This window comes from Zootoca vivipara, chromosome 3, assembly GCF_963506605.1.
Source record: "Zootoca vivipara chromosome 3, rZooViv1.1, whole genome shotgun sequence".
In the NCBI taxonomy this organism is placed as follows: domain Eukaryota; kingdom Metazoa; phylum Chordata; class Lepidosauria; order Squamata; family Lacertidae; genus Zootoca; species Zootoca vivipara.
The window spans coordinates 56,178,023-56,204,901 of record NC_083278.1 but is presented as its reverse complement, the minus strand read 5'-3'; the positions used below and the strand labels follow the sequence as shown (position 1 = coordinate 56,204,901).

General features: G+C 43.1%; 1 protein-coding gene across 8 annotated transcripts in view; it reads right to left on the bottom strand.

Annotated features, from left to right (window-relative positions):
• Window positions 1-2,331: 2,331 nt before the first annotated feature.
• The window catches only part of LAMA2 (laminin subunit alpha 2), a 377,555-nt gene continuing 353,007 nt past the window's right edge, over window positions 2,332-26,879 (bottom strand). For 7 of the 8 annotated variants that reach the window (XM_060272671.1, XM_060272672.1, XM_060272675.1 and 4 more), the window contains 10 exons: window positions 24,982-25,158; window positions 22,577-22,772; window positions 17,586-17,645; window positions 15,215-15,327; window positions 13,915-14,104; window positions 12,407-12,562; window positions 11,710-11,863; window positions 10,655-10,785; window positions 9,077-9,299; window positions 2,332-4,031 (listed from right to left, as the gene is read on the bottom strand). In XM_060272671.1, coding sequence (XP_060128654.1) covers window positions 3,874-4,031; window positions 9,077-9,299; window positions 10,655-10,785; window positions 11,710-11,863; window positions 12,407-12,562; window positions 13,915-14,104; window positions 15,215-15,327; window positions 17,586-17,645; window positions 22,577-22,772; window positions 24,982-25,158 — 1,558 coding nt within the window. In that variant the 3' untranslated portion in view covers window positions 2,332-3,873. The remainder of the gene's footprint in view (window positions 4,032-9,076; window positions 9,300-10,654; window positions 10,786-11,709; window positions 11,864-12,406; window positions 12,563-13,914; window positions 14,105-15,214; window positions 15,328-17,585; window positions 17,646-22,576; window positions 22,773-24,981; window positions 25,159-26,879) is intronic. The other variant, XM_035109029.2, reaches the window with a different exon arrangement.

The window sequence follows — 26,879 nt, the reverse complement described above, 5'->3', positions numbered from 1 at the left end:
TCTAAATTTAACTCAAAAACAAGATTTGAAAAGCCCAGGGCATGCTCGCCTTGGCTGCGCTTATTAGCAATGACAGCCAGAAGCAAAGAAACTCGCTATATTAAATTAAGAAGAAAAGGAAGACAGCATGTTATTCAGTATAATTAATTTGCAACACTGAGAAAGTGAGACCGCTTGAGACCCAGTATTTGCTTTCATTATTGGAGAGATGCTCTTAATTAAGACAAGACAAACTGAAATGATCAATTTAATTTGTGTTCAAACTAACTTTGATGAGAAAGAAAGAGGTGGTGGTGGTGGTGGGGTGGGGATTCTAATACTAAAAAAAGAAAATGCTGTGAAGTTCACACAAGAAAAGAATTCTATAGAAATAATGTAAAAAAAAAATGGCACCGCACAATTTCTTTGTACTTCTGAGGCCAATCTCAGAAGGATGGCCGAATCTAACTCTGTGCATGGATTCCATTTGGGAGCATATGAATCTGCTCTAGAGTGAGACTATTGATCCATCTAGCTCAATATTGCCTGTGGTATTGACTATGACTTTCTGGGGCTTCCGGGAAGAAGATGCTGGCTGTTAAACCTGGTGCCTTCTGTATGTATGTCCACAGATTCTTCTATCACTGAGCTACTATGGTCCTCTGAGCAGAACACATGCTTGCCATAGCTGCCAAGTACCCCGTTTTCCCCGGGAAACCCCCATTTTTTCTTACCTTTTCCCGGTGGTCCCACGTATCACTTCGTCTCCTGTTATTCTCCCTTATATTCTCCTGCCAGCGGCCTTTTTTTCTGATTTGCCCATCTATGGGCACCGAAAATGGCCGGCGCCGGCTTTGAAAGTCGCGTCTACACATGTCCGGAAGTGCATAGACGCGACTTCCGGTGTCAGCGGCGGCCATTTTTTGTGCCCATAGATGGGCAGAGCGACACCGGAAGTTGCATCTATGCAACTTCCGGTGTCACGCAGCTGCTGGTCCCGGATTCTGCAGTCAGGAACTTGGCAGGTATGGTGCTTGCCCATATTTGATCACTGGCATTTCCAAATTGGGCTGGGGAAAGGGCTTCAGTGTTTTTAAAAAGGTTAAGATTCCATGAACCAGCTGCTTGGTGGAGGAGGAAAAAGCTGAATCCAGCCCCTGGTGGATTTAAAACTTCTGCATGTTCTACTCTTGGATCAGAGGTGGAAACCATGCAGGGAGAAGTTGTTTGCATACATAGTTCGCTATTGAGCTGGGCTACACATGTGTGAATGATTTGGACTTTGCTGTCCTACACTGAGTCTATGGTCCTTATTTGTACAGGATCTTGCATATTTTACTGGCGGGGAATGTATATTATACTTGTATGAGGATGCACATTTTTGTATTTCTGTTTGTGGGATTATAGGGACAACTTGGAAACTTAGCTGAGCCCCAGGCTATTTGCTGTCAGGGTAGTGAAACTTTCATTGCAGATGAGCAGTTTGGCATATTTCTTGTTTTGAGAGGCTTCATGTGGCCCACTGGGCAGAGCCAGTGATTGGCAAGGAAAAATCTGTATCTGCAGGTAGCCAATCTGGAAGGTTTTTAGTTTAAGGTGAAACTCGGCATAAGAAAAAGCATTATAAGCCTGGAAGGCAGGCAATGCGTTGCTACCCAAGAGTAGGATTCTTCTGGAAGCCTGGTGGGTTGAGGGACTGTTTAGTACAAAGAAAGTGGGTGGCATTTTAATCTACAGTACAGTGGTACCTCGGTTTACAAACACAATTGGTTCCGGAAGTCTGTACTTAACCTGAAGCGAACTTTCCCATTGAAAGTAATGGAAAGTGGATTAATCTGTTCCAGACGGGTCCGCGGAGTACTCAACCTGAAGCGTACTTAACTCGAGGTATGAGTGTAATTGGTTCCGGAAGACCGTACTTAACTTGAAGCGTACTTAACCTGAAGCGAACTTTCCCATTGAAAGTAATGGAAAGTGGATTAATCTGTTCCAGACAGGTCCGTGGAGTACTTAAACTGAAAATACTCAAACCGAGGCATACTTAAACCGAGGTATGACTGTACTTTATTTTGCTGTTCTGCTCCAAAGGGACTATACTAGTTTTCTGTAACTTTTGCATTGTGTATTTTCCCACTGTCCATTTAAAATATGCATGTATGGAATACAATGTTTGATGTGTTTAATGACTTATGCAAATGTCACTCATTGGTTCACCTGCTGATTTTTCTAATGCTATAAAGTAATTAGGCAAAGGAAAATGAGTATGCCATGTGTGGAATGTGGAATGTGTTAATGTCTTACAGCACCATGGGCACCAAAGAGCAGCTATATATTTTTAAAAAGCACATAACATTATAAAGCTGTTCAAATGATATATTAGGATTTCAATTCAACATGATCTTTGTAGCAACATTGCACAAATTCCTTAGGCAGTGAACAGTGTCATTCCCATAACTCCCTCCCTACCAGACATGCAAAGAAAACTTTTGAGTCCTGCATATCATGGAAAGAGTGCATTACACAGAGTATAGAAAACACTAGCCGAGTGCACGGAAAACATTCAGAAGCAGGGAAACAATACTGTTTTCCTAAAATGTCCCGATAGCTTTACTGTTGAGTTTTTTTTCATTAATCTGACACAGCGATGGTGGATTTAGGCTTGTTTGTTTGGATCTGGGGTTGTCAAAACTAACACATTGGGCTTCTCCATATGTAATGTAGAAGATGCCCAAACCCTCTTCACAATACCCTTTCTCCACTTCCTGTGAAATTACTATTATTTATTAAACTTCTTAGTTGCTTTATCTTGCCCAGGGCAACACAAAGCGACTTACAACCAAATACAGAAAGGTAGCACACTTTCCTCTGCAGAGACATGCATGTGCTTCAGATGCTGGCACGGCACATGCATCTCCCTGTAGGGACATACTGACCATGAGACTACAGGTTTGAGACCAGAAACACTTAAACTGCTTGTTATAACAAAGTACAAAAAGTAATGACAGCACAAGTAATATTAAAATGGTTTCTCTATTCCAATTAATCAGGCCTGTGAATCTCACTGCCCTTCGATCAAGTCTTTGTTTCTCCCACCAAAACCTGATGTGGATGACAAATGCCTTGAAGGAAGCCAGTGATCCAGTTACAGTCATACCTCGGTTTAAGTACGCTTCGGTTTGAGTACTTTCAGTTTAAGTACTCCGCGGACCATCTGGAACAGATTAATCCACTTTCCATTACTTTCAATGGGGAAGTTCGCTTCAGGTTAAGTACGCTTCAGGTTAAGTACAGACTTCCAGAACCAATTGTGTACTTAAACCGAGGTACCACTGTATTTGCTCGTGAAATTGTTCTGCTGGGCCTGTTCCAGCCACAGAGTGGAAAGGAAAAGTGGAAGTGAGGCCAAAGGTCCCAGAGATGGTCATCCCCAGAGAAAACACCCCCAGGGGAAATTACATTACCCATTACCACTGGCAACCAACACTACAAGGTGGGGTACATAAAACAGGCTATCTTTATCTCAACATGCCCATACAAATTGAACCATATCTCCATTTTGTACTTGAAGACTGTGGGTCTGTGTTAATACAATTCCATTCCTCAAAATACTAAAAAGATTTCACTTCAAACTGAGGGAAAAGACTGACACATCAAACATGAATAGCTTGCAACTTTATTCATTCCAAGGGGAAAATGTTCTTCATCTAATGTTTTGTTTTAGAAGCACACCCTGAAATAGCACCGTTTTGACTATATAACAGGCTGAAGTCAAAATATTTGCAAAAGAGCCTTTTTATTATGAAGGTAATGTGTATATATAGGATTCTTTAAAAATCTGAGGCACTTTTTTGGTTTTAAGTGGTCAGGCTCATATCAGAGTCGGATGATGTCCTGTTAATTTGTAGGGCAAGATAGAGGCTGAACTCCCTTTATCTCCAAGGCTTTGCTGAAGTTAATCTCAAGAGGTTTAGCAGTTCCTTTGGTGAGCTTCATGGATCTAATGCATCCTTTGAAACGGATGTTAGTGGTCAGGCCAAACTGGTTTAGTCCATCTGTGAAGGAAGAAAGAGGGGAAAAAACGAAGGTACTTATTCAGACCTCTCTTCTAAAAATAAACATTTCCTTCATATTTCATTTTCTGTGCAGCATTTATGAGTAGAAAGCAATGTGAGCTGAAGGTGGAATCCAATTGAGTCCTTATGCTCATGGAAGGATTTCTGATCCAGCAGATACCTCTGCTAAGGGACCAGGATGGGAGATGGCTTAGGCTACATGCCAGATATTTAATTGATAATGCATACCTTACGAAAGACAAACTGCAGTTGTTCTTGTGGTACTGAAGGTGTCCTAACCTTTTTTTAAAAAAAGTAACAGATAAACAGGGAAAAGCACATCTATTGTCTCCACTTTCAATTCATGGTCTTTTTCAGTTTGTTTACATTTAGTGGGACTGGGAGACACTTTTGTCATAGACATACTGTGGTTGGGGGAAAGATACTGGGGAGCAAGGGCGTACCCACCACGGGGCAAGTTAGGGCAGCTGCCCTACTCTAGAAGCAGGGCTGGTGGGCAGAGGCGGAGCACAGCCCGGCGGAGCGCGAGTTCGCCATTCCCGCCGCGCCGCGCCGCACCCTCCCTCCAGCTCCCCGGCGCGCCCTCAGGCAAGGCCAAGCGCGGCGGGGAACCAGGGAGCGCGGCGTGGTGGGCGGGAACGCCGAACTCGCGCTCCGCTGGGCTGGGCTCTGCCTCCGCCCACCAGCCCTGCTTCTAGGGAGGGGCACAGCCCGGCAGAGCGCGAGTTCGCCGTTCCCGCCCGCCGCGGTGCGCCCTCCCTCCAGCTCCCCGTCGCGCCCTCTGGCAAGGCCAAGCGCGGCGGGGAACCAGAAAGCGCGGTGCGGCGGGCGGGAACGCTGAACTCGCGCTCCGCTGGGCTGGGCTCCGCCTCCGCCCACCAGCCCTGCTTCTAGGGAGGGGCACAGCCCGGCGGAGCGCGAGTTCGCCGTTCCCGCCTACTTCGTGGCCCCTCCCCTTCCGTGCCTTGGCCCCTCCCCTTGCCCCCCCTAGTTTTGATCCTGGGTACGCCCATGCTGGGGAGGGGTTGTTCTGTTGCCTAGTGTTAGTGTAGGGATTTATGTCAGCATCACATGGGTAGGTGCTTTATTTGTTTATTTATATTGATAATACGAGAGATTAGGGGATTCTGAGGTTGATTGATTGCATGGGGGGGTTAGGTTGTTGGGTCAGGCTAGCCATATTGATTTGTATGTTGTGCTGTGATGTGATGTGATAAAGGGGAACCATACCAGGGTGAAGGTGTCCTCCTTTGCTTGTCCCTGTGCCTAGTTTAAGTTTGTTGGTAAACTTCTCTAGTAAGGCGGTTTCCCATACATTTTGGTACCAGTGGTCTATGTTCACTCCTGATAGGTCCCTTCCAAAGTCTAGGTACAATATTTCTAGCTGCTGTGAGTAAGTGACTTATGAGTTCCATGTCTTGTGTGTGTGGTTGTCCTGGAAAATATTTAATAGGGCTAGTTCTAGAGTAGCATCTATTACCCGTTTTGTTATTTTGGAAATTTTCTGCAGCACTGATACTCAGAAGGATTGAACTTTGGGGCATTCCCACCACATGTGCAGGTATGTGCTGACTTGCCAGCATTTAGATAAGATTCCTGGGTGTATAAGCACCAGCTTCTGTGGTGTTAGGTATAGGCTTGGGTGATGTTTTAATACATCTCCCAGGACTGGTATGCGGGCCAGAGTGCAATGGCTGCTTCACCCAGTGGGGTATTGCAGGTGAAACCGCCACTGCTGCTGAATCCCTTTGCCACCAGCGCGCACTGCACCAAAGGAGAAACAAGCTGCAGCTGGGCACTGGTGGCAGAGGGACTCGGGAGTGGCTGTGGTTTCACTCGCAATATACCCCTGGGTGAAGCCACCATCGCACTCTGGCCATCATACAATGGAGGGAGGAACAAGCGTCACGTTCAAACTTCTCCATTGAGGGGCACGCAGCTTCCTGCCCCTCAGTGGAGAAGTCTAGCAGAGACCGTACCCTACCTCCACCTTGTGAAAGATGGGGGCTCTGTTATACCTCCATTGAGGAGCAGGCAGCGGCGTTGAGGGAGGCAGCCCCCCCCCCCCGTGAGCCAAAGGACAGGGCAGGTGGATTTCTGTCCTCCTCTGCCCATGTGAATGAAGCTTAATAGGCTCCATGTGCTTGGCTGCCTTTGCCTGAGATGGTGGGCTGCATATTTCCCCTGGGGTGGTCAGATGCAGGGCATCTGCTCAGGCAGGCTGGACTTTGAGGGAGCCACTCTCCGTAGCTTGTTCCCTCCAGGGGCGGAGAGACTCCCTTGCTCCTGGCGGGAGGACAAAGCTGCATTGACCCAGAGCCCTACGAGGCACCAGCGTGAAACCAGTTCAGTTCGTCCAGCAGGAATGGCAGTGATTTCAGCCAAGCACCAGGGCGAATGTAGCTTTGTCCTCCCTCTGTTTCAACATGTCAGATCATCATGATTGGCTGGTGATACACTGTGATGTTGAAAAGCTGACATTGCCCAACCCCAGTGTCTGCCCCACAACTTTACAAGTCCCTTTCTCTGCAATATCACCCAAGCCTGAGCCTAGATATTTCAATATGGCTATTTGTTGAGTCGTGGGCAAGACGGATGAAGACACAGCTCTTAAAACAACCAGCTCTTTATTTGGACTGCACAATAGCTTAGCTGGCTGGCTTATAGTACTCAGTAACTTGCAACAGTAACAAACTTCCCCTAGTCACCCAATCCGTGAACAGCAGTCACAATCCTTCATTTGCATGTTGTGGACCTGAGTGAGAACTGCAGCCATGGTGGTCAGAATGAGTACTGCAGTCAAACTTAACACATAATACAGTGGTACCTCACAAGACGAAAGACTTTTGCATTGCGCGAGGGACCCGCAAGACAAGGAGGTTTTCTATGGCCGCCGCTTTGTCTTGCGAAGCGGGGCCACAGAACGTAGCGCGGGAAGCTGACAGCTGATCTTCCTTCTTCCCGCGCTACAACTGGTTCCCCCTGGGCTTGTCGCCACCTGCCTTGGCAAGCCCCGGTAAGCAGCACCGGGGGGACGGAGCCAAAGCGCGGCGGGCGCTGCTTGCCGAGGCTTGACAAGGCAGGTGGCGACAAGGGATCGGAGAAGCGCTTCTCCGATCCCCCGTCCGATGTCTGCTCTGTGGAGGCGGGGAGGGGGGAGAAGTGGAGAGGAAGGGATCTTTACTCTCCGTTCCCCCCCCCCAGCTGGGAAAGGCATCGGACGGGGGATCAGAGAAGGCGCTGCGCCTTCTCCGAAGCCCCGTCCGATGCTCCTGGGTGTCTGCGGCGTGACAGCGAAAGGGGGGGGAGAATCTCCCCCCCCGCCGCCTCGCACACAGCCGGCGCTTGCTCTCTTGGCTCGGGGAAGGCAGGCGGCAACAGCCCCGGAGCCGATAGGAACTGCCTGCCTGCCTTCCCTGAGCCAAGAGAACAAGCGCCGCCACCACCACCAGTCCCCCGGAGCCCATAGGAACACATTGATTAAGTTTCAATGTATTCCTATGGGAAACCGCGACTCGCAAGACGAATTTTTTGTAGGACAAATTGACTCCTATAACAAATTAAATTCGTCTTGCGAGACACCAATGTACATAACACTATTGATGACAAAAAGGGAAATAATAGAGTATAAAGAAGGGTAATTGGAGCTTTTTGATTTATTTATTTCATTTATAACCTAAGATACAGGTGGGGAACTTGTAGCCCTCCAGATGTTGGTCCTGATTTGCGACTGCTGGCTTGGGCCAGGTTCCCTATCCCAACTGGTCTTGTTTGCCAAACATTTGGTGGTTTAGGTTAGTTTTGATTCACTGGAAAGTGGCTAGACTACCCATTTCACTAGCATGTGTTGTTTTTCAGATTTTTTTTCTTTACCTCATGAAGCATGGGATCCAGACAAGATAGTTTCACAAATTTTATGTTATTTATTTTTCTTAATATGCATAGACTGCTTGTTTGTTTAAAACAACAACACCCTCAATAGGTTTATAAAAATGTAAAACAATAAAATCAAGAGATATTTACAACCTTACTTTAAAACATACAAAAAGTTAAAACACTAAAACAGATTAAAATTACCTCAAATTCCTAAGCATCTGGGTAGGCTTGCCTAAACAGGAATCTTTTTAGCAGGCACCCAAAAAAGATCAAGTGCCACGGAAGCCCTCCATAGAATGCATTGCAGTAGCAGTGGATGAACCGCTGTGGGAAGGCTTTCCTGACCCTCAAATGCCTGTAGCTGTTGAGCCAGTCACAGTGGATAAAATGCACTTGCAGTTCCTGAGTCTCCAGTGACACAGCTGGACCCAGAAGCACCCCCAAACTATGAACCTGCTCAGTCCGGGGTGGGTGGGAGGTAATAATGCTACTCCACCCGGAGTAGGCAACTGAGCTACTAATCCACAGTGCCTCTATTTTTGCCAAGATTCAAACTCAGCTTCCTTTTCACCAATGCATCCGAGCAATGGCCCAGGGGACTGCACAATCTCTCCACGTTCAGATGTCCTGGAGAAATAGAGCTGAGTGTAATCAGCATACTGATATCATCTCACCCTGAAACTCCTAATGCAGGCGTCCCCAAACTGCGGCCCTCCAGATGTTTTGGCCTACAACTCCCACGATCCCTAGCTAAGAGGACCAGTGGTCGGGGGAGATGGGAATTGTAGTCCAAAACATCTGGAGGGCCGAAGTTTGGGGATGCCTGTCCTAATGACTGCTTCCAGCGGCTTCCTATAGGTATTACATAGCGCTGGAAATAGTATAGGGGGCTGAAAGGCACTCTCCCAAGGCTATGTCCTGGACTCTGCCTTGAAGGTAGGATTAGAACCACTGTGATACAGTGTCTGCATTTCCCATTCCACAGAGGCAGTTCAGGAGGATACTATGGTGAATGCAGTATCAAAAGCTGATGAGAGATCAGGAGCCAGTTCACTCTCTCCCTGTCCTGCTCTTTGCAGAGGTCATCCATCAGGGATGAAACACATACCCTATTTGACAATCACTGGATCTTGAGTTTGTGTACTCACCAGGATATCCTCCAACGAAGACAGGATCATTAGTCTCTGCTGAAGTGGAAGCTGCATTCGGACTGATCCCTTCTACATGCTGGCCATCTACTGTCAAAATTAAACGGTGCTTCAACTTGTGTGCTATAATCCTGTGCCACTTTCCATTACACAAGCTACCTGGAACAGCAGGTTCATAGATGGCAGAGAATCGACCTGCGCCATTATCGACATGGAACATCACCTGGCAAGCAAATTACAGAAACAATTAGGAAAACCAATTAGCTCTAGAAACAAAGCAAAACAAAATGTAATCTGCTAATTGCAAGGCTGGCTGCTATGCTGTCAGATGGGATCTGCCTTAAAGCTATGAGTTGATATACAAGGTATAAAAGCAGAGACTGTTATATGTCATGTTTATGGTGTAGATCCTAGCCCATTAAAGGCAGTAGTGGCTTGGTTATCCTCTCCAGCTAAAACAGTGTTTAAATACTTAATCAATGTAAATGGATGAATTTGTGCTGTACTCAAAGATCCACTTGAAATTAATTTGCAGCTTTAGAACCCATCTTGGCAGGAAAGCTGAAAATTATGGGCATAATGTTTGTCAATTTACTGTTGCCAAACTAAAATGGGTAATAGACGCAAAATACTGTTTCAGCGGTGGATTTGATGATCCAAGCGTTTGCAAGAACTTTAGCAACTTGCAAAAGGTTTCTCTGTTAGCTGTACTGGAATGTGTGGCACACAATAGTTTCTATGCAGAATTTCCTTTAGAAGAACCGTGATGAGGTTTGGAAAGGCAAACAGAAATTTCATCATAAGGGATCTGGTTACCTATTCCTACAAACCTGGTTAGGTGCTAAAGTGATATTCTAAATGTGAAAGTGGGACAGAGCAGCCAGGCTCTGCCCTGCAAGTCAGAGTGACACCCATATGTAAAGACCCTATTGGGCTTCTTCAGTTGGCCTGCAACGACCTCAAAATGCCAAATGAAACCCTTTTTACACTTCACAAGAAGTACGGAGTCCCTTGGCGATACCTGGTTTTCAGCTAAACATTGTGATTTTTTGCAAAATTATGAAACTTATCATGATATGGACTTCAAACCAGTTTTGGATGGTATATTGATGATATCGCCTAGCCCTGGTACTGGTATAAAGACAAAAATCTTGTAGAGCTCCAGGTGCTTTAGACTACAACTCCTCTTATATCCTTGACCACCAGCAGCAAATGAGGTGGTGCTGTGCACCTGGCCTTCCAGCAGCACGGGGGGGGGGGCTGCTGTTTACTGGGCAGAGCAGGATGAGGTGTGTGTGTGTGGGGGGAGAGATTGGTGTTATGTAGCTCATCAGTCGAGCCAATCTGGTGCTCCCACCTTCCCACTGCTGCAGCACTCCACTACTGTGAAGCCAGGTATGCAGCACTGGCTCACCTCCCCAATCACTCCTGCCTATGCCTGTTTTCCATGCTGGCTAGGGCTGACAGGAGTTGGAGTCCAGAAAATCTAGAAGTCAGCAGGTTAGGTAACGCTGGTTTACATGAAGTGGTTGAAAAACAAAAGATCGTCTGACACAGTTCTCATAGCGCCATACTCACATTTTCATCTACCAACTCAATGCCAAGCCCATCCATTTTTTGGCTGCTGATCCCCAAGAGGACGCCATTTGTCCGAGTTGTGCGGAACTCAAACTCCACTTGCAAATCCAATCCTACTTTATATGCTCCAACTGAGAAGTGAGGAAGAAAGGCTGTGTCAAGTTCAGAGGCTTGGGAATAACACCAGTAATATTTTTCCACGTCATACAAAGACTCGTAATAATGTTGTTGCCACAGTAACAGAAAATACATGGGGGCACAGGTACACTGAACTCCTAAGCCCTTTCCTTCAACAAATGTTTAATTTGCCAGCAATGGAAGACTGGCTTTCAGCCTGGGCTTGATAGCTTCAGTGGGCTCTACTGCCCTAGCAAGGTAGAAGATAAAGGATGAGGACATGAAATGTTGGTATCCATCTGTCTCGAGAGACAATCTGTTGGTATCAGTGTGTCTTTAATGCCTCTGGAGGTGAAGTTTAACACCTGAATAATCCTGTCACCATAGGAACATTTCTGTTCATATAAGAGTTCAATGTGATTTTGAGAGTGCAGAAGCTGAAGGGGAGGGCAGGGGAAGCCTTGCTCCATGAATGTGAATTCTGCTGCACTCAAGGGAGGAAAGTTAGAATCCAAGTCATGCTCTTTGATAAAATAAAATAAGATTATTTAAAGAGATATCAATGTTTTAGAATTGTGGGGTTTATAGTTATAACTGCACAAGTTCTTTTAAATTGCATTCTTGATATTATTTCATTCATTAAAAGAACGTTTACAAAATGTAATCATAGCAGCCGCAATCCTGCTCAAGACCTGATATTACTGCTGCTGAACAAAGTACATTTCAACAAGCCTTGCACAGGTAGCAATCCCTGTGGGCCATCATAAAAATCTATATTTCTTTCATTTTGTTTCTTCACTTCTCAGCCTTTATGCTTCGATATATTCATACCTCCCTTGGCAACTGTCTTCTTAGGAGGGCCCAACCATGATTTCTGAAGAAGAATTGTAACAATCCCCTGGTGCTCCATTTTGGAACAAAACCTCATATAACATTACCTGTTTTGGCAAACCCTGTTCCTGAAAAGTATGTTCCTTTCTGTGGATTGGCAAAGCACTTTCCGACATTGTAGCTGGAGGTAGGATTATCCAGGTCAACAGGAGATTCTGTCATTTGGAAATTTCGCATGCATCCATCAATGCTATAGACAACCTGAGTAAGGGTGAAAAGGGTGTTAGTACAGTGAGGGGGGAAAGTATTTGATCCCCTGCTAAATTTGCCCATTTGCCCTCTAACGAAGAAATGACCAGTCCATAATTTTAATGGTAGGTTTCTTGTAGTTGTGAGAGACTGATAACAGGAAAAACCCCAGAACGACATCTGCTACAGGACTCAGCTCCGGCATTACTGGAACACCTTGAGACCTGCTTCCTCATGGATGGATGGATGCCACTCTGGTAACACCTTGGACCAGAGAAACAGCTTGGACCACTTGAGTGATGTTTAGCATGCCAGCATTGCTAGCCCCTGCAGATGGGTATTGCTTGGAAAGGAATAAGTTACTCAGCCTCAAAGGGGAGGTTAAGGATGCAGTTTTTGTACTGAGTGTACCTCAAGTCTCTTAAAGGACACCGGAAGCAAAATGCTCACCCTTTTGTTGTGTGTGGCTACACCATGTGCATGACAGTGATGTCACGGAACACATACGATGCGTGAGGATTTAAAAAAAAAACACAAAAATTTGTCTTCACTTACGGGACCAATTCTTTTAGTTGTATAATTAACTGGCAATCCTCCAACATACAGCATCCCCACTACATCCAAAATGTCAGCTTTCTTTGGGCTTCTGGTCCTGTTTGTAGCACCGTCAACTAAAAGGACACCTTCTTGCTTGGTTCGGAATATTTTTATCTGGAAAAAAGATAGAAGTTTAGTACACCGCTGCTGCTGCTGCTGCTGCCACCACTATATCCAAGGTTCCAATCCTATTCATACTGCTTGAGAGCAAGACCCATTGAACACAGTGGAATTTACTTTTGAGTTAATAGGGATATGATTTGGTTTGTGATGCAACATCCCTCATATTTGAACGAATGCTAAGTTACCTTCCTTTCACTTAATAGTATTGCGTGCTGTCAGTAGCAGATGGCGTGGTGGCGATGTGCCACTTGACTGCTGTTTGCTCTCTTAGCTGCAGCTTACAAGAAGAGAGTGGCGGAGGCAGCAGGGAGGTTGAAGTGGTGTGTTTGGACCAAGGAATCTTGCCATTGCCACCTTGCCAGTCTTCCTCTACACAACTTATGGTAGGTCGGATGAGTGGCGAGCCTCACCACAATGTCCGCTACTGTGTGCAGTGCAATCATATGCATGTTTACTCAGAAATAAGCTCCACTATATTCCCTGGGATTTGCTTTTAGGTGACTATATTTCTGCACCCTGAAATCCTACACAGAAGTAAGGTCTTTTGGTGTCTGCTTTTGACAAACACGCTTAGGATTGCACTGTTATATTCTGAGGACTGAGGTGCTTAGGGAAATGACATTCACTTAAAAAAAAGGAGTACTTATGAAACTGGGAAATGGCATGTATTCGTAAGACATTGCATAAGCAATCGTAATAACCACAACGTTTTTTTGACAACATTCTCCTGACTTGTGGTATTCAGAGGCACCCTCCCTCTGGCAGTGGCTAATAGCTATTGATAGTCTTATGCTCCATGAAATACTAGTGATGGTGTGGAATAGTACTGTTTGGTCTTCTAGAAAGCACATTAATCCAAGTGAGCAAGCAAGCAGGTAGACAGGGGCGAAACTGGCTGAGCATTCTGCTTTCAACAGAAGCCAACCAGAAGCTAACAACTAGGACTTCTGGTGAATAGCAACGTTTGCAATACACATGACATTTATGTTTGAATAAACCCTATGAAAATATTCATGTCTCGTTTTTCTGCCTTGCTTGATTTGGATCCAGACTTTGCTCCCACTGGTGACAGCTTCCTGCCAATCCCACCTTCCCCTATAGTCCCAGGCAACGTCCAGGAATCTGCTCCAGAGGAAGGGTTGGAACAGGTGTGGGGATACTATCCACTTCTGCCAGTGGGATCCATCCCTTCAATGGGTCAAAAATGTCAGAAGTCATTCCTTTTACAGACAGCTAGGATTCGATCCAATCTCTTCCTTCCACAGTGCTTCCTCATTTGGGATCCCCCTCCCCGTTCCACACATAACCTAATTGTATAGGTGCTGACCATCATTGCTTCATACCTTGTGCCACTGGCCATCATTGATTTTCTCAGGAATCATTGTGCTGGTGTTCCCATGGCCCAGGTCATAACTGAAGTATGGAAAGCCATTCTTTATTTGAACGGTGGCAAAATCAGCATGATTGATCCGAGCCATATAGAAGAGCAACCCATTTTCAGCCTGAGTTCGGATTTCCAATTCAATGGTAAGTCTATGCATTTGGAAAAAAGAGCACAAAGTCAGGAAGCATTAATCTGTTTTATCTTTCACTCCTCGTCATAAAACTAACATTGCTAAAGGCAACATTATTTATAAGACAAACAAAACCAAGATACCCATTTCCTATTTCTGAACTTTCCAAGGTGTATGTATACAGCATTCATTCACTTACTGCTTAGACTTGATTTAGAGCTAAAGTAATATTGTCTTTATGTGGTGCAGAAAAATAAGGGATAAAAACTTATCCCTCTGCCCACAAAAGGCCAATAGATCACCTTAAGAGCAAACATGTTTTCAGTTTACTGAACTGGATAGGTGCGAGTTCTGATTAGAATGGGGTTTGCCATTCCATCATCCAAAAGCAAGTCTGGATCCAGACCCTTATATGAAAAACATAAAATAGATGAATTCAAACAATAATTAGCATCCAAAGAACATTTTAAAAATCTCATGGAAGGCTCTGAGGCTGTCTTCTATATACATAATTGAAACTGAAACTGATATTCTTAATATCAGTTTATGTGTAAATGTGTAAATTCATATTTCAAAATATTTACTGTAAAAAAGGATTCTTAATAGTGTAATCCTATGTATATCTCCCCAGAAACAATTCCCGTTGATTTTAATGATTCTTAGTCCCAAAGGATTAAGTGTCTATAGGATTGCAACTTTAAGTGCCCATGATTGCAGTTTAAATAATTCTAGGAAATTAGTGACTTCCAGGAAGAACAGAAATGTTCTTGTCTGTGACTTACTAAATATAGACCAATTAATTCTGTCTCCTTGGCACTTTTGCTTTATTATTTTTTTGCTCTGCTGGGCTTTTTCAGGAATGAGACACATATTAAAGAGCTATACTGATTTAGGAAAGGAGCTTCAAGTCTAACATGGAATTCTTGCTAAGTGTAGCATCTGTTGAGCTGAATTTTAGAAGAAGAACATTTCATATGGTCATTTTGTGCAGCATGAAATGAAGAGAAACTTGTACAGCTCCTTCAATTGTGGCTGTCCTGCCTAAAAGCATTCCCAGCATTACTCATCCCACACTACTCTATCTACCACAATGAATTTCACCACCATATCATCTCAAAATGGAACATACTTATTCTTAACTTTGGTGTCATCAAATGCAACTGCAATATGACTGTTCCTTGAGAGGCCAAATTGCTTGCCGCCTTCCAATGTAATTGGCTCCACATCAGCAGCGCAGTGTTCCTGCAAAACAAAACACTGCCATCATCTCTTCTTCACTGTGCTGTATTAGTTTATCATGGAGCCCTCCCCACACACTCTTAAGGAAAGCAGGTCACATTCTGTATGACGGGTGGACCATGCCAGTATCTTAGTTTTGTAAATGGCAGAATTCACTTTGACCAACACAGGAGACGCATCCTAAAACAATGTTTCTCTTTCTTCCTGTGCTTGCCTTTTTGGTTTAAAGCTGAAGTAAGTAATACTGCAGACCCAATACTACACCTGCTTTTGGGGGCATACTATCATCATAGGTTAGGTGAGTGAAGCAAACTCAGCTTTTTATGTCATAAGCACAGAAGACAAGCCCTGCTGGATCAGCCCAATAACCCACCATCCTGCTTTCACTAGGGACCTGGGTGGCACTGTGATCTAAACCACTGAGCCTCTTGGGCCGATCGGAAGGTCGGCAGTTCGAATCCCCGCAATGGAGCGAACACCCGTTGCTCTGTCCCAGCTCCTGCCCACCTAACAGTTCGAAAGCATGCCTGTGCAAGTGGATAAATAGGTAAGGTATGGTGGGAAGGTAAATGGTGTTTCCGTGTGGAAGCAGTTTAGTCATGCTGGCCCCCTGACCCAGAAAGCTGTCTGTGGACAAAAGCCAGCACCCTTGGCCTGAAGCGAGATGAGCGCCGCAATCCCATAGTCGCCTTTGACTGGACTTAACCGTCCAGGGGTCCTTTACCTGGGAAACCTGAGGTGAGGAGGACCTGAGTTTCCCTCTGGTTTCTGGCAACTGGTATGCAGAAGCATGCTGAAGACTTTGGAATTCCCTCTCTTAAATTTTATGTGAAAACTATTTTTTTTTTACATTTGACACTCTAGCTACAGGTGTAAGTAAATCAGTGCCATGTACTAAACGAACATGAATTCCATATTATATGTTTTCCGCTTCTAGTGGATATGCTATGAAGAGGATAAATGACTAGGCTGACACAAGCAATTCACAAGAGAAAAATGTTTCAGGGCAAAAACAGGTCCAAATATACTTATTACAAAACATTTTGTTTAATAGCCCCGGGTAACCACTTTTGTCTGCTTTTATTCTAATTCAGTGGAGATTAGACTGCAATGTGTGGAGTTCCGTCCATAAAACATTTTCAAAACATCAATTATACATTAGCAAACAAGACATTTACACTTTAAAGAAGATTCTCCTTCCTTTTATGCTTCAGCAACATGCAACCAATCACAATGATCTGGGTATCTGCTTTCAAATGGGGGGGAATGGGGGGGGTAAACATTCTCTTCAAAAGAGGGCACAAAGAGAAAGGGCACAAAGATGTTAAAGGCACTTCCAGACATAGTGCTTTCAGAGAAACTGATGTTCTGAATGAAAGTGTTGGCCGCTGAAAATCTGCAAGTTCAGAGTGCCAGTTATGGTTTCTGCAGCTGTTCCAGATGAACCAGCAATATCTACACAGGCTGCTATTATGTCCTGAACAACCAGGTTCATTCTAGACCCCAACAAAGGGAATTTTTTTATTATTATGAGGTACTTTTTGCTGCATGTCCTGCTATGAACCAGAAAGTCAAGTCTGGAAGAGCCCTGCTGGAAATGTGTGAGGCTAGTCCTTCAGCAACTGACCATTGGCAAAGGGCAATCTCACACTCCTGTACCTACAGTCAGGTCCACATCTGTTTTAACAGAGCTGCGTATATTTTTTTTCTGTCAGTTGCAACTTGAAATGAGGTGTATAGATAACAGCATATACGGGCCCTCCACCATTTGATTGGCATGGACCAGGAAAGAATATAAAGATGCTTAGTGACACCAAAATTGTATGAAATACTACCATGGACCAAAAACATCCAGAGGGAGAAGATGAAAGCATTCATCTTTATTAGAAACGTTACTGGAATGGGAATGTATAGCTTTTTTAAAAGACTGAAACTTTACAGCCATATACACCGAAGAACAGCTTCAAGAAGGAACCTTTTAATTTAATTCTTTTAGCTGAATTCTTATTGATGTGACATTTCCTGTGAGGCAGGAAATTGATACCTTCAGTAGAGCAGTTTGAGCAAATGGGAAGACTGCTGTCTGACTGTCTCACACATTTGTCCGCAAAGCTGCACTACGACGGGCAGGCAGGCGGGAAGAGAAAAAGCCATTTAGTAGCAAAGCAAGAAGATAACATCACTTTGAAACAGCACTGCAGCATCTAGCAGTGTTAAATAAAACCAGGGTGGGGGAAATTGGGAAAAACACTGGGAGATACCGTCACAGTGCCAAAGTCAGCTGAAATGTTGGCGCTCTTCACTTCAGCAGCAAGCAAGTCCTAAGAAGCAGTAAATAACATGAGGCAGAAGCAGCAATCACAGAAGTTGTCTCGCTACACACACACTCTTGTGTTTGCAGCAGAAAGAGAGCTACTGTAGGACTCTAATATCCAGAACACCCAACCTCAAGTTATTAGTTTATTATTTTTAAAATCTTCCTCCTCAGAAATGAAGACTATCCCTATTCAAAATACAAACTAAGCTCTGTTTATGCCTGCATTAAACCTGAAACATAAACTACAGGACAAAGCAACAGCAAACAAACTCCAGCAGTTGAAATCCTTTCCAGGAGCAAACAAAATTGTCCAATTGGGGCCCAGAGTGGCATGTGCAGCCCTGCTTGGAGCAGAAGGTTGGAGGGTGGGAGATAATGATTTCCCACCATTTCGTGCTCCACATAGGGCCCTTCACCTCTCCTGTCAGGAGCACACCATGATCACTCCAGCATCATGGGATTAATTAATTAGCTAGCTAGCTTAATCACCCACCCTTTACCATAAATACATTTAAAAACTGATAAAAATCAAAATATTTTTTTTTAAAAAAACATAAAAACATTCCAAAATGGAACAATGGAATATCAGGTCAGCAAAAGAGGTGGGTTGCAACCTCCCCCCAAAAAGAATAGCTTAACTGTAAAACGCCACGGTAAAGAGCATATGGGGACAACTATACAATAAAAATGCTAAACATGCCGTATTTACTTGCATCTAATGCTCACCTTTTTTGGCCAAATTATGTTGCAAATATTAAGGTGCACATTAGATTTGAGGGGACATTTACATTCACCAGTAAATACTTTTTTTGTTTTGTTTCAAGGTTCTGAAACCTGAGGTGCACATTAGACTTGAGTAAATACGGTACTTCTGTGGAGAGGGAGTGCCATAATTTAGGAGCAACCACAGAGAAAGCCGTCTCTCAGGCTGCTATTCCCAGTGGAACTGATCAGGGGTTACAGTTGCTCTGAAAGCCATCTGTGTAGAACGAAGTTAAAAAGGCTAAGCCCGTACCTAGTACATTATGGAATATATCAGAGGTATCTAAGACATTCACTGCTCAGATGACTCAACACTAAAGATATAATCCTCAGGCTGAGGAATATAAAATGAAATTACATTGGTCTAATAAAGCATTGAGAAGTGTGAACATTCCCTCGTGTTTAAAGTCGCCTAATAACCATTTCAGTAGTAACACATTTTAAAATGGTAGCTGCGCTTGTTGCAGCAAACACCAAGTGTCTCTTGTGCCACTTTCAAAACAAATACACATTTTGTTATTTCCATAGTAAAGGCCTTTTAGAATCTAATTATGCACTACTTAAGAATACTAGGCATTCTGAATAAAGGAGGATCCATTATATTTTACCTGAAAATGATATTTTAAGGGACAATTGATATCACCTCAACATAAAGGAAATCTTACTGAAGTATTCATCTTCATTGCTTGGACATTGCGGCAGAAATTGTCTGTCTGAAATCTTAGCTATGTCAGCTTTTCAGCATATATAAAACCATTACCTTCTGAATGGCATCATTCTACTAAAATAGTAAACTGTTTAGAAGACAGACGAAAATACTATCATTTGGTTCATCAAGCAGAGTATTATCTACTCCAAAGGATAGCAGGAAATAAATCTAGGTCTATATACAAAGCTTGTACTCATATTCCAGTTTGACTGGTATATGAACACAGAACCTCTCATGTTGTATAAAATAATTATGTCAGTGGACTAACAAAACCTATTATTATTATTATTATTATTATTATTATTTATTAGATTTGTATACCGCCCTTCATCTGAAGATCACAGGGCAGTTCACAACATAAAAACACAAAATGAAAGCACAAAATATATATTAAAACAAAAACAAGCCAAAAACTGCCTTACCACATTTAAAAGGCCATAGAATGTTATTCAGCCTAAAGCCTGGTTATAGAGAAACGTTTTTGCCTGGTGCCTAAAGATATGTAATGAGGCCGCCAGGCAAGTCTCCCCAGGAGAGCATACACAAAGGGGGGTCCACCACAGAAAAGGCTCATTCTTGTGTTGCCACCCTCTGGAACCTCTTGTGGAGTAGGCACACAAAGAAGGGCCTCAGATGATGACTGCAGGGTCTGGATCGGCATTCCTTGAGGCATTGCATTCTTGAGCTGTTTAAGGGCTTTATAGCACTTTTAATTGGGCCTGGATTGGGCAGCCAGTGTACTTAGGCCAGGATTGGAGTTCTATGCTCAGACCGTCTTGCTTCAGTGAGCTGCCTATCTGCCAAATTCTGCACAAGCTGAAGTTTCTGAACTGTCTTCGGAGGTGGTCCTACATATAATGTGTTATTACTTACTCTAACCTCTTAGATTAAGATTAGAGCTTAATCTACCCAATTAAATCAGGAATGGATAATCTGGCCCTCCAGATGTGTTGAATTCTTATCAGGCCCAGCCAAGATGGCCAATGGTTAAGGATGAAGGGAGTTGGAGTCCAACAACATCTTCATAACCATAGTTTCCTATCCCATTCATGAGCTAAGCATGTACAGTGTTTTGAATGTATTGAAGTTTAACAAGTGGTGGTTAATGTTATCATTTCCCCTTTTTGGATAATAAAGTTATTGCAAAATATGTTTTGCAACTCATGATCTTACTTCTGCAGTAAATGAAGGTTTTGCTTGCTTTTATTCTTGCTATAATATACCATTTGGATATATCACCTGCCATTTACATTGAACAGCTGAGAAGTCTGTTCTTACTACTTATGGACGTGCTACATGGCTGCAAAGGAAACTGAAATGGAAAATTCATTTTAGATTTTGTTTCAAGCAGGAAAACTATGACAACCTAGCATAAACTGTAGCATGGCTTAAACTGAAACCACCAGCTTCTGGTTGGAAATCTGGCTCAACTTGTTTGCATTCCCAACATATTATTGAACTATATGTTTTAAAAAGAACTGGAAAATGAAATATTGCATTAATAAATGCATGTTACCATTATGCCACCTTGTGGGATTGAAGGAAAATTGTTCTATATCATATTTATGAATCAATAATGCACATCTACCATCCTCTATTATTATTAAGATTGATCTCGGCTAGAAAATCATCCTTTTAGATTCCTTCTTCTTTAGACAGACCATTTTAAGGCACACAGTTAGCAATAGTTACATAGAGTAGTTCAAAATGACTGATCCATATGTTAAATGTCATGCACAAAATTAGTCCACAAGAAAGCCACATATGGACTGCTCTCAAAAGTTCTCTCTGCTGGACTTTTGGCAGCTCTATTCTTCTACTGCAGTCTGTGCTGTTCAGGGGATCCCCTTGCCCTGCAGACAGACATTTCATGGGTTCATAGGAGGGCACAGGACAGGAAAGATCTGTCCTACTCTGTCTTAGAACCCAACCCTCTGTATATAATGTGGTGATTGTAGTGGACGAGGAGAGATGTTGGCTTGTTTTTCCACAGTGGCTTATATAGGACTATCTGATGAAACTACCGTAACAAACAGGTGTCAAGCAAAGTTTGAAATGCTGACATTCTGACCTATAAGTTCTATCTTTGGAAAGTGGAAAAGAGAAGAGATTGAGTAATGAGAATTGAAGCTTTTCTTTCTTTAGATGACAGGTTCATATACAAGCAACTGAAAAAGCACAAGTATCAGATAGGTGACAATGGTAAAAATGAAGTGGTGAATTCTTTTTTGCAGTGGTATTCACCTCACAAACACAACCTGGCTAAAGTTACTGTCCGGGTGGAATTTCATCAGAAAAGCCATATTTTTCTCTTGGATGGTGATTCCTTATGTTGTCAAAGGCACAGGAACCCTCATATCTGCTGTGTGAAATTTGCATCTTAGGCCAGGTTTCTGATGAGGGTGAACCAAGGGTGGAGGTAGGGATAAAGACCAGGTTTCCCAGTGATATTTTGAGTATAAAATTAACTTACAAAAATATTAAATATATACTATATTCCTATGCTTTTCTCTAAAACAATAGTGATGAATGGAATCTATGTCTCCCAAGTTGAGGTTCACATTAGTCACCTCCTTGACTTGCTTGTTGTTAGGACTGTATTTGTTTATTTTTTAAAGTTCCCCTGCTTTTCATCAGCTATCCATGGATACATTGTGTTGGTTTAATTCAGAATGCAGAGAACGGCCAAAGAGGAGACAGAAAGAATCTCAAAGGACCGAAAGTTGATCCAGATTTCCATGGAATTTAAGAAGCTGGTGATAAAAGTTAAATGTTCCCCACAGTAATGAAGCAACAAGTGCTAACTGATGTATGCCTCTGTACTGATCATTCAGCTGAAAACTGGCAGCAGACTCACCATTTTGAGTTAAGCAGGAACTATGAGCGACCAGTAAGTCTCACTGAGTGGTGTAGCAAGACCTACAAAGCTACACCCACAACACTTGAAATGGATCTCATGGCGAATGCATTTTGGGGGATTCAGCTGATAAGTCCTATTAGCAGAAGGCCTACATAAAAACAACTGCTTGCACAACGGGGCTTCCTTCCTCCTCCTGTGTCCCCCCAGCCCCCCACCCCAAATTGGCTTGGGGGGGGAGATGTTGAGAGAACCCCCAGAACAGGGCATGGGGGATGCTTGCCCTGATGGAATGACTGCCTTAGTGCAATGTTGAATTCCTCCCACTGGGATGAACAGATCATATTAGAGATTCAACTTGCTCAGAAGCAGCAGGCTTTGTGTTCCTGTTGTATTGCCCAGAAGAGGGATACCACTGAGATGCTGAACAAAGTCTCCATAGGAAGCCCTATTTGCAAAGTGTTCAGTTAGCAAATCCAAGGAACTGCTCAGGCACCGTCGCCATAATCACTGCAGTTACCAGTGCCAGGTAAAACCTATGATTTTTATTTTTTAAAAAAACCCAACTCACCCATCCAGTCACATCATAGAAAAGAAACACACTTACATGTGAAGGTGGGAAAGGGGGTGGAGGAGGAGAGGTTGCACTCGCTGTCTTTTCTGCAGTATCTGGTTCAGGACGGATCTCAACTGTTGCACGGGAGATGTGATCCTCATCCTCTTTTTCATGCAGTGGGTCTTGATCAGGACACTGGCCAATATCTGCATTTTCGAAGGATAATGGCTGGGCAAAATCCATTGGACTGAAGAGAGACAATGAAGTCAGTGATGTCAAACAACAGGAATTCTTCAACTGGACCCTTTCACCATGATCAATAATTTTAAAATGTGCAGTCTTGGAGGCAAGTTGCTGAGGGGATTAGGAACTAATCTGATGATGTAACACACAATTTTCTGAGATAATTCTGGATTCTCTTTATAAGGCTTTCATTTCATTTACCATCATGGTGAACTGCCAATGCATTGTGCATTGTGTTGAAGAAGACTGGGAAAACTAGGTTCAAATCCCTACATAGCCATGAAGCTTGCTCCCTTTTCCTTTGAAAATACACAAAGTTACCCCCCACCTACCCACCCGTATTGGTCAGCGCAATGGGGCTGTGCTGCTTCCCTGACTGCCCTCCAGCTATGTTGCTCCTGGGACACAGAGGGGAGGCAAAGCAGATGTGAGGTTGGCACAGTGGGGCAGTGCAAATGCATTGGGGAAGCCAAACAGCTGCCCTGGTGTGCCTCCCACTGCTGCCCCTTTCCCCTAGTGAGCATACAGGTGTCTAATTACAGGTGGAGATGAATCAGCGTATAGGGAGGAGGTTCAAAAAGTCTCGACATGGTGCCTAGAGAACAACTTGCACCTAAATATCAGTAAGACAAAGGAGATGGTGTTGGGCTTTCGGAGGAAGAGAGGGGAGCTAGCCCTGTTGTATATGGGGGGGGCTGTGTGGAGAGAGTCTCTTCCTTCAAATTCCTGGGAGTTTACCTTAGTGAAGACCTCACTTGGAAAATCAATACAACCCAAGTCCCAACAGAGACTCCATTTCCTTAGGGTCTTGGGTAAGAACAATGTCAAACAAAAATTGATCTCTTTCTACTGGTCCACAATAGAAAGTGTCCTTTCATACTGTATTACAGTGTGGTACGCTGGTTTGACAGCCACGGACAGGAAGTCCATACAGAGGGTGGCGAATACAGCACATGACATCATGGGCTGTCCCCTGTGTTTGCTAGATGACATCACAGGAGACCGCAGCCTCAGGAGAACGAGGAAAATTATAGGGATGACTCACACCCCGGCCAGCACCTCAGGAGATACAGAAGTATAGTCAGCTGCACCAACGAGTTAAAGAACAGTTTTTATCTGTGGGCTGTTGGGCTGCTGAATGGGAAAAAAAATAGTGGTGCAACTGACTTCCGACAAGCACACAGAGTGCGAACAAGACTGAGTGTATGTGTGTGGGGGAGGGGGGCTCGTTTAATTTCACTGCACACAGGTGGTGTAGTGGCAATAAAGGTTTATTAATTATTATTATTATTATTATTATTAACTTCCAAGAGCTGATGTATTGTTGGAGCTCCATGTGCAACCTATAATTCAGGTACATAGCAGGTTCTGCTCACATTCAATGCTGTCAACATTAGTACATAGAGACAGTGCCATGTGACGCATATACACTTCAGGGAATCGCTGATCATACAGCTGCAAATCACCTGGTTCAGCTAATATGTAAACCTGGAGCTAAGATGTCATGCTATGTGTGGCCCTTCTGTGGAACTGAATTGGACAGCTGCTAGTGCTTGAGACCTGGCACAACACTGGCGAGGCCATTACTCTGTTCAACGTGTCCCTCAGCTAGTACATAACATGTGCCGGAAGATATGAAAAAGCATAGACATCAAATAGAGATCTTGTTCCACAAATTATTTCTGCATATGTTTAATGAGTGTATAATTGTTCATTGCACACTACACAGATAGCTTTATGTTGTGGAGCAGCATACAAATATCATAAAATTTTAGCATCAAGTAACAGAGTTCTCATATATTCATTTTCAGTTCTTTTAAAATCACCATTAACTTGACTTTTCCCCTCTGGTCTGACTAGCAGACCTTTCCTCTCATCAAGCCATCTGGTGTTTTACCATGTCAGGAATAACATCAGCTACCATTGTGGTTGGTTTACTTTGTCAAAAATTAACATGGGAATTAAGAGTGTGGCATCTTTCTGATGAATATCACAAATGGTTGGGTTATACCAGGCAAATATTGCTCAGTTGGCAACTTTATATTATGGGCAACCACATAGTGTCAGAATTTAAGACTTCATTATGTAGAATAGTACAGGGGTGGGGAAACTCAGGCTGGTTAGATCTCCATTCTATTTTGTTTTTTCTGTAAGCAACATAGCTTTATATCAATAGGTTGCTTTTTATAACCTGTCCAAAAAATGATACTCACACAGCATTGATGACAAGGTTCCATATGCAGCCATCAAAGGCAGGTATGTTCCTAATAGGGGCAATGTGGAATTCAGGCGGTGTCCCTCCCACGAAAAGCTTCTTAACGGAAATAGGTTGATCTGACGGGAGTCTTTGAGACTGGCTTCTGTCCTCATCTACTTGGATCACAAACAACCTGCAAAATCAATGAAAGTGACTTAATACACAAATGATGCTCCTGCTGCTGGGCCTGTACCATGGACACTGATGGATGCAGTTTTCGCTTTGTTTAAAGAGCTACAGGATGAGAGCCCAAACTGCTCTGGCTAAAGTTTCTTTAGTTTTGGCCTAATAATAATAATAATAATAATAATAATAATAATAATTTATTATTTATACCCCACCCATTTGGCTGGGTTTCCCCAGCCACTTTGGGTGGCTTCCAGAAGGATGTTAAAATATTATAATCTATTAAACATTAAAAGCTTCCCTAAACTTCCAAACCAATAGAATATTAGTGAGAGTAGTGTCTGGATGAGCTGGAAAAAAAAGAGTCTACAGATCGACAGCATTACTACTGATAGAAATAACCAAGGCTACTTTTAGTGCTAAAGTATAATTTCCCATGGCCCACCAGGATAAAAAAAAAATGAAAGGGGTCACATTTTGTTTGGTTCTTAATTTTTCTGGTTTTCCCCACTATCATAGTTAGTATGCTCTTGCTGAAGACCAGTGAAGACCAGTGAAACTTCCTGAGTATGGTGGCTGCTGGAATCCATGAAAGATGCATATTATATATTTTCAAAAGCCAAGTACAACTGCAATATAGCAACTAACTTTAGCATCAGGGGGTCCTTTTGTACAAAGGGCCTATCCAGAATTCTGGACTAATAATAATGATTTCCCCCCTAAAGAAACATAATTTCTACTTTGGTCTTTGTGGTGTTGTCTTAATTGCTGTGATTTCCATCCAAAGCTACACTCACCCATGGCAATTTCCCCACTCCTTCCTCCTAACCACAGCCTCTGTTTTCTCCAAAAAGTCTCAAATTTGAGCTTCAGGAGTCTGTGCCAGAGAATGGAATAGCAATAACTCCACATTAGATGTTCTAAATTTTTGGATACCTTCTTCCCAGTAAAGCTGGACATTCTTACGCTTGCTTGATACTCCTGTAGTTGTTAAATACCTGTTCCTGGTTAGATCTCTAATAATTTACAAAGCCCTCTGCTATTGTTCAAGAGAAAATGTTTATGCACTCTGATGCGGAAGACCAGCACATGATGATATGCCTTAGTCCTCAGTGCTGTCCTATTATTATCCTGGAATGGGAAGCAATTAGTTTATAATCATATGGGTAATTAGCTTTCTGAAGAGTTTTCAAAAATGTCCTCTGCTTTTAATAAAATAAAGCTTGTGTAACAAGCAGATGAAGAGGTTTGTTCATTTCTCTTCCAGCCCAGTTTATGGGAAAATGAAGTCTGTTGTGTATGTGTTTTGGACAGTTATGAAAACTACAAGAATGAGCCTATTTCTGTATTTCTGTCCACTAGAGGGTGCTGTAAAAGCGATGATGAGCTGGCATTAGCAGTCCTTACAGGGTAGCAAATAACATAATCCTGTGTATTATATACAGCATTATTATTTGGTTTGTTAAGTGAAAGGATTTCCTTTGCATTCTGCTAGATATTGTAGTATTATCAATACTTGTCAGCTTGCATTTTGTCATTTATGGTGACATTTAAAGAAAATTAAAAACCTGACTTTAGGAATTTGAAGTTTGAACAAGTACCAAGGAGGCTGACAAAATATGTTTTTGCTTGGGAATAAGGTCATGGGTTAGAGAACGAGGAAGATTCTGAGGAAATTGAATGAATGGATTTGCTTGTTACGATATTTATTAGAGCTGCAGGGACTCC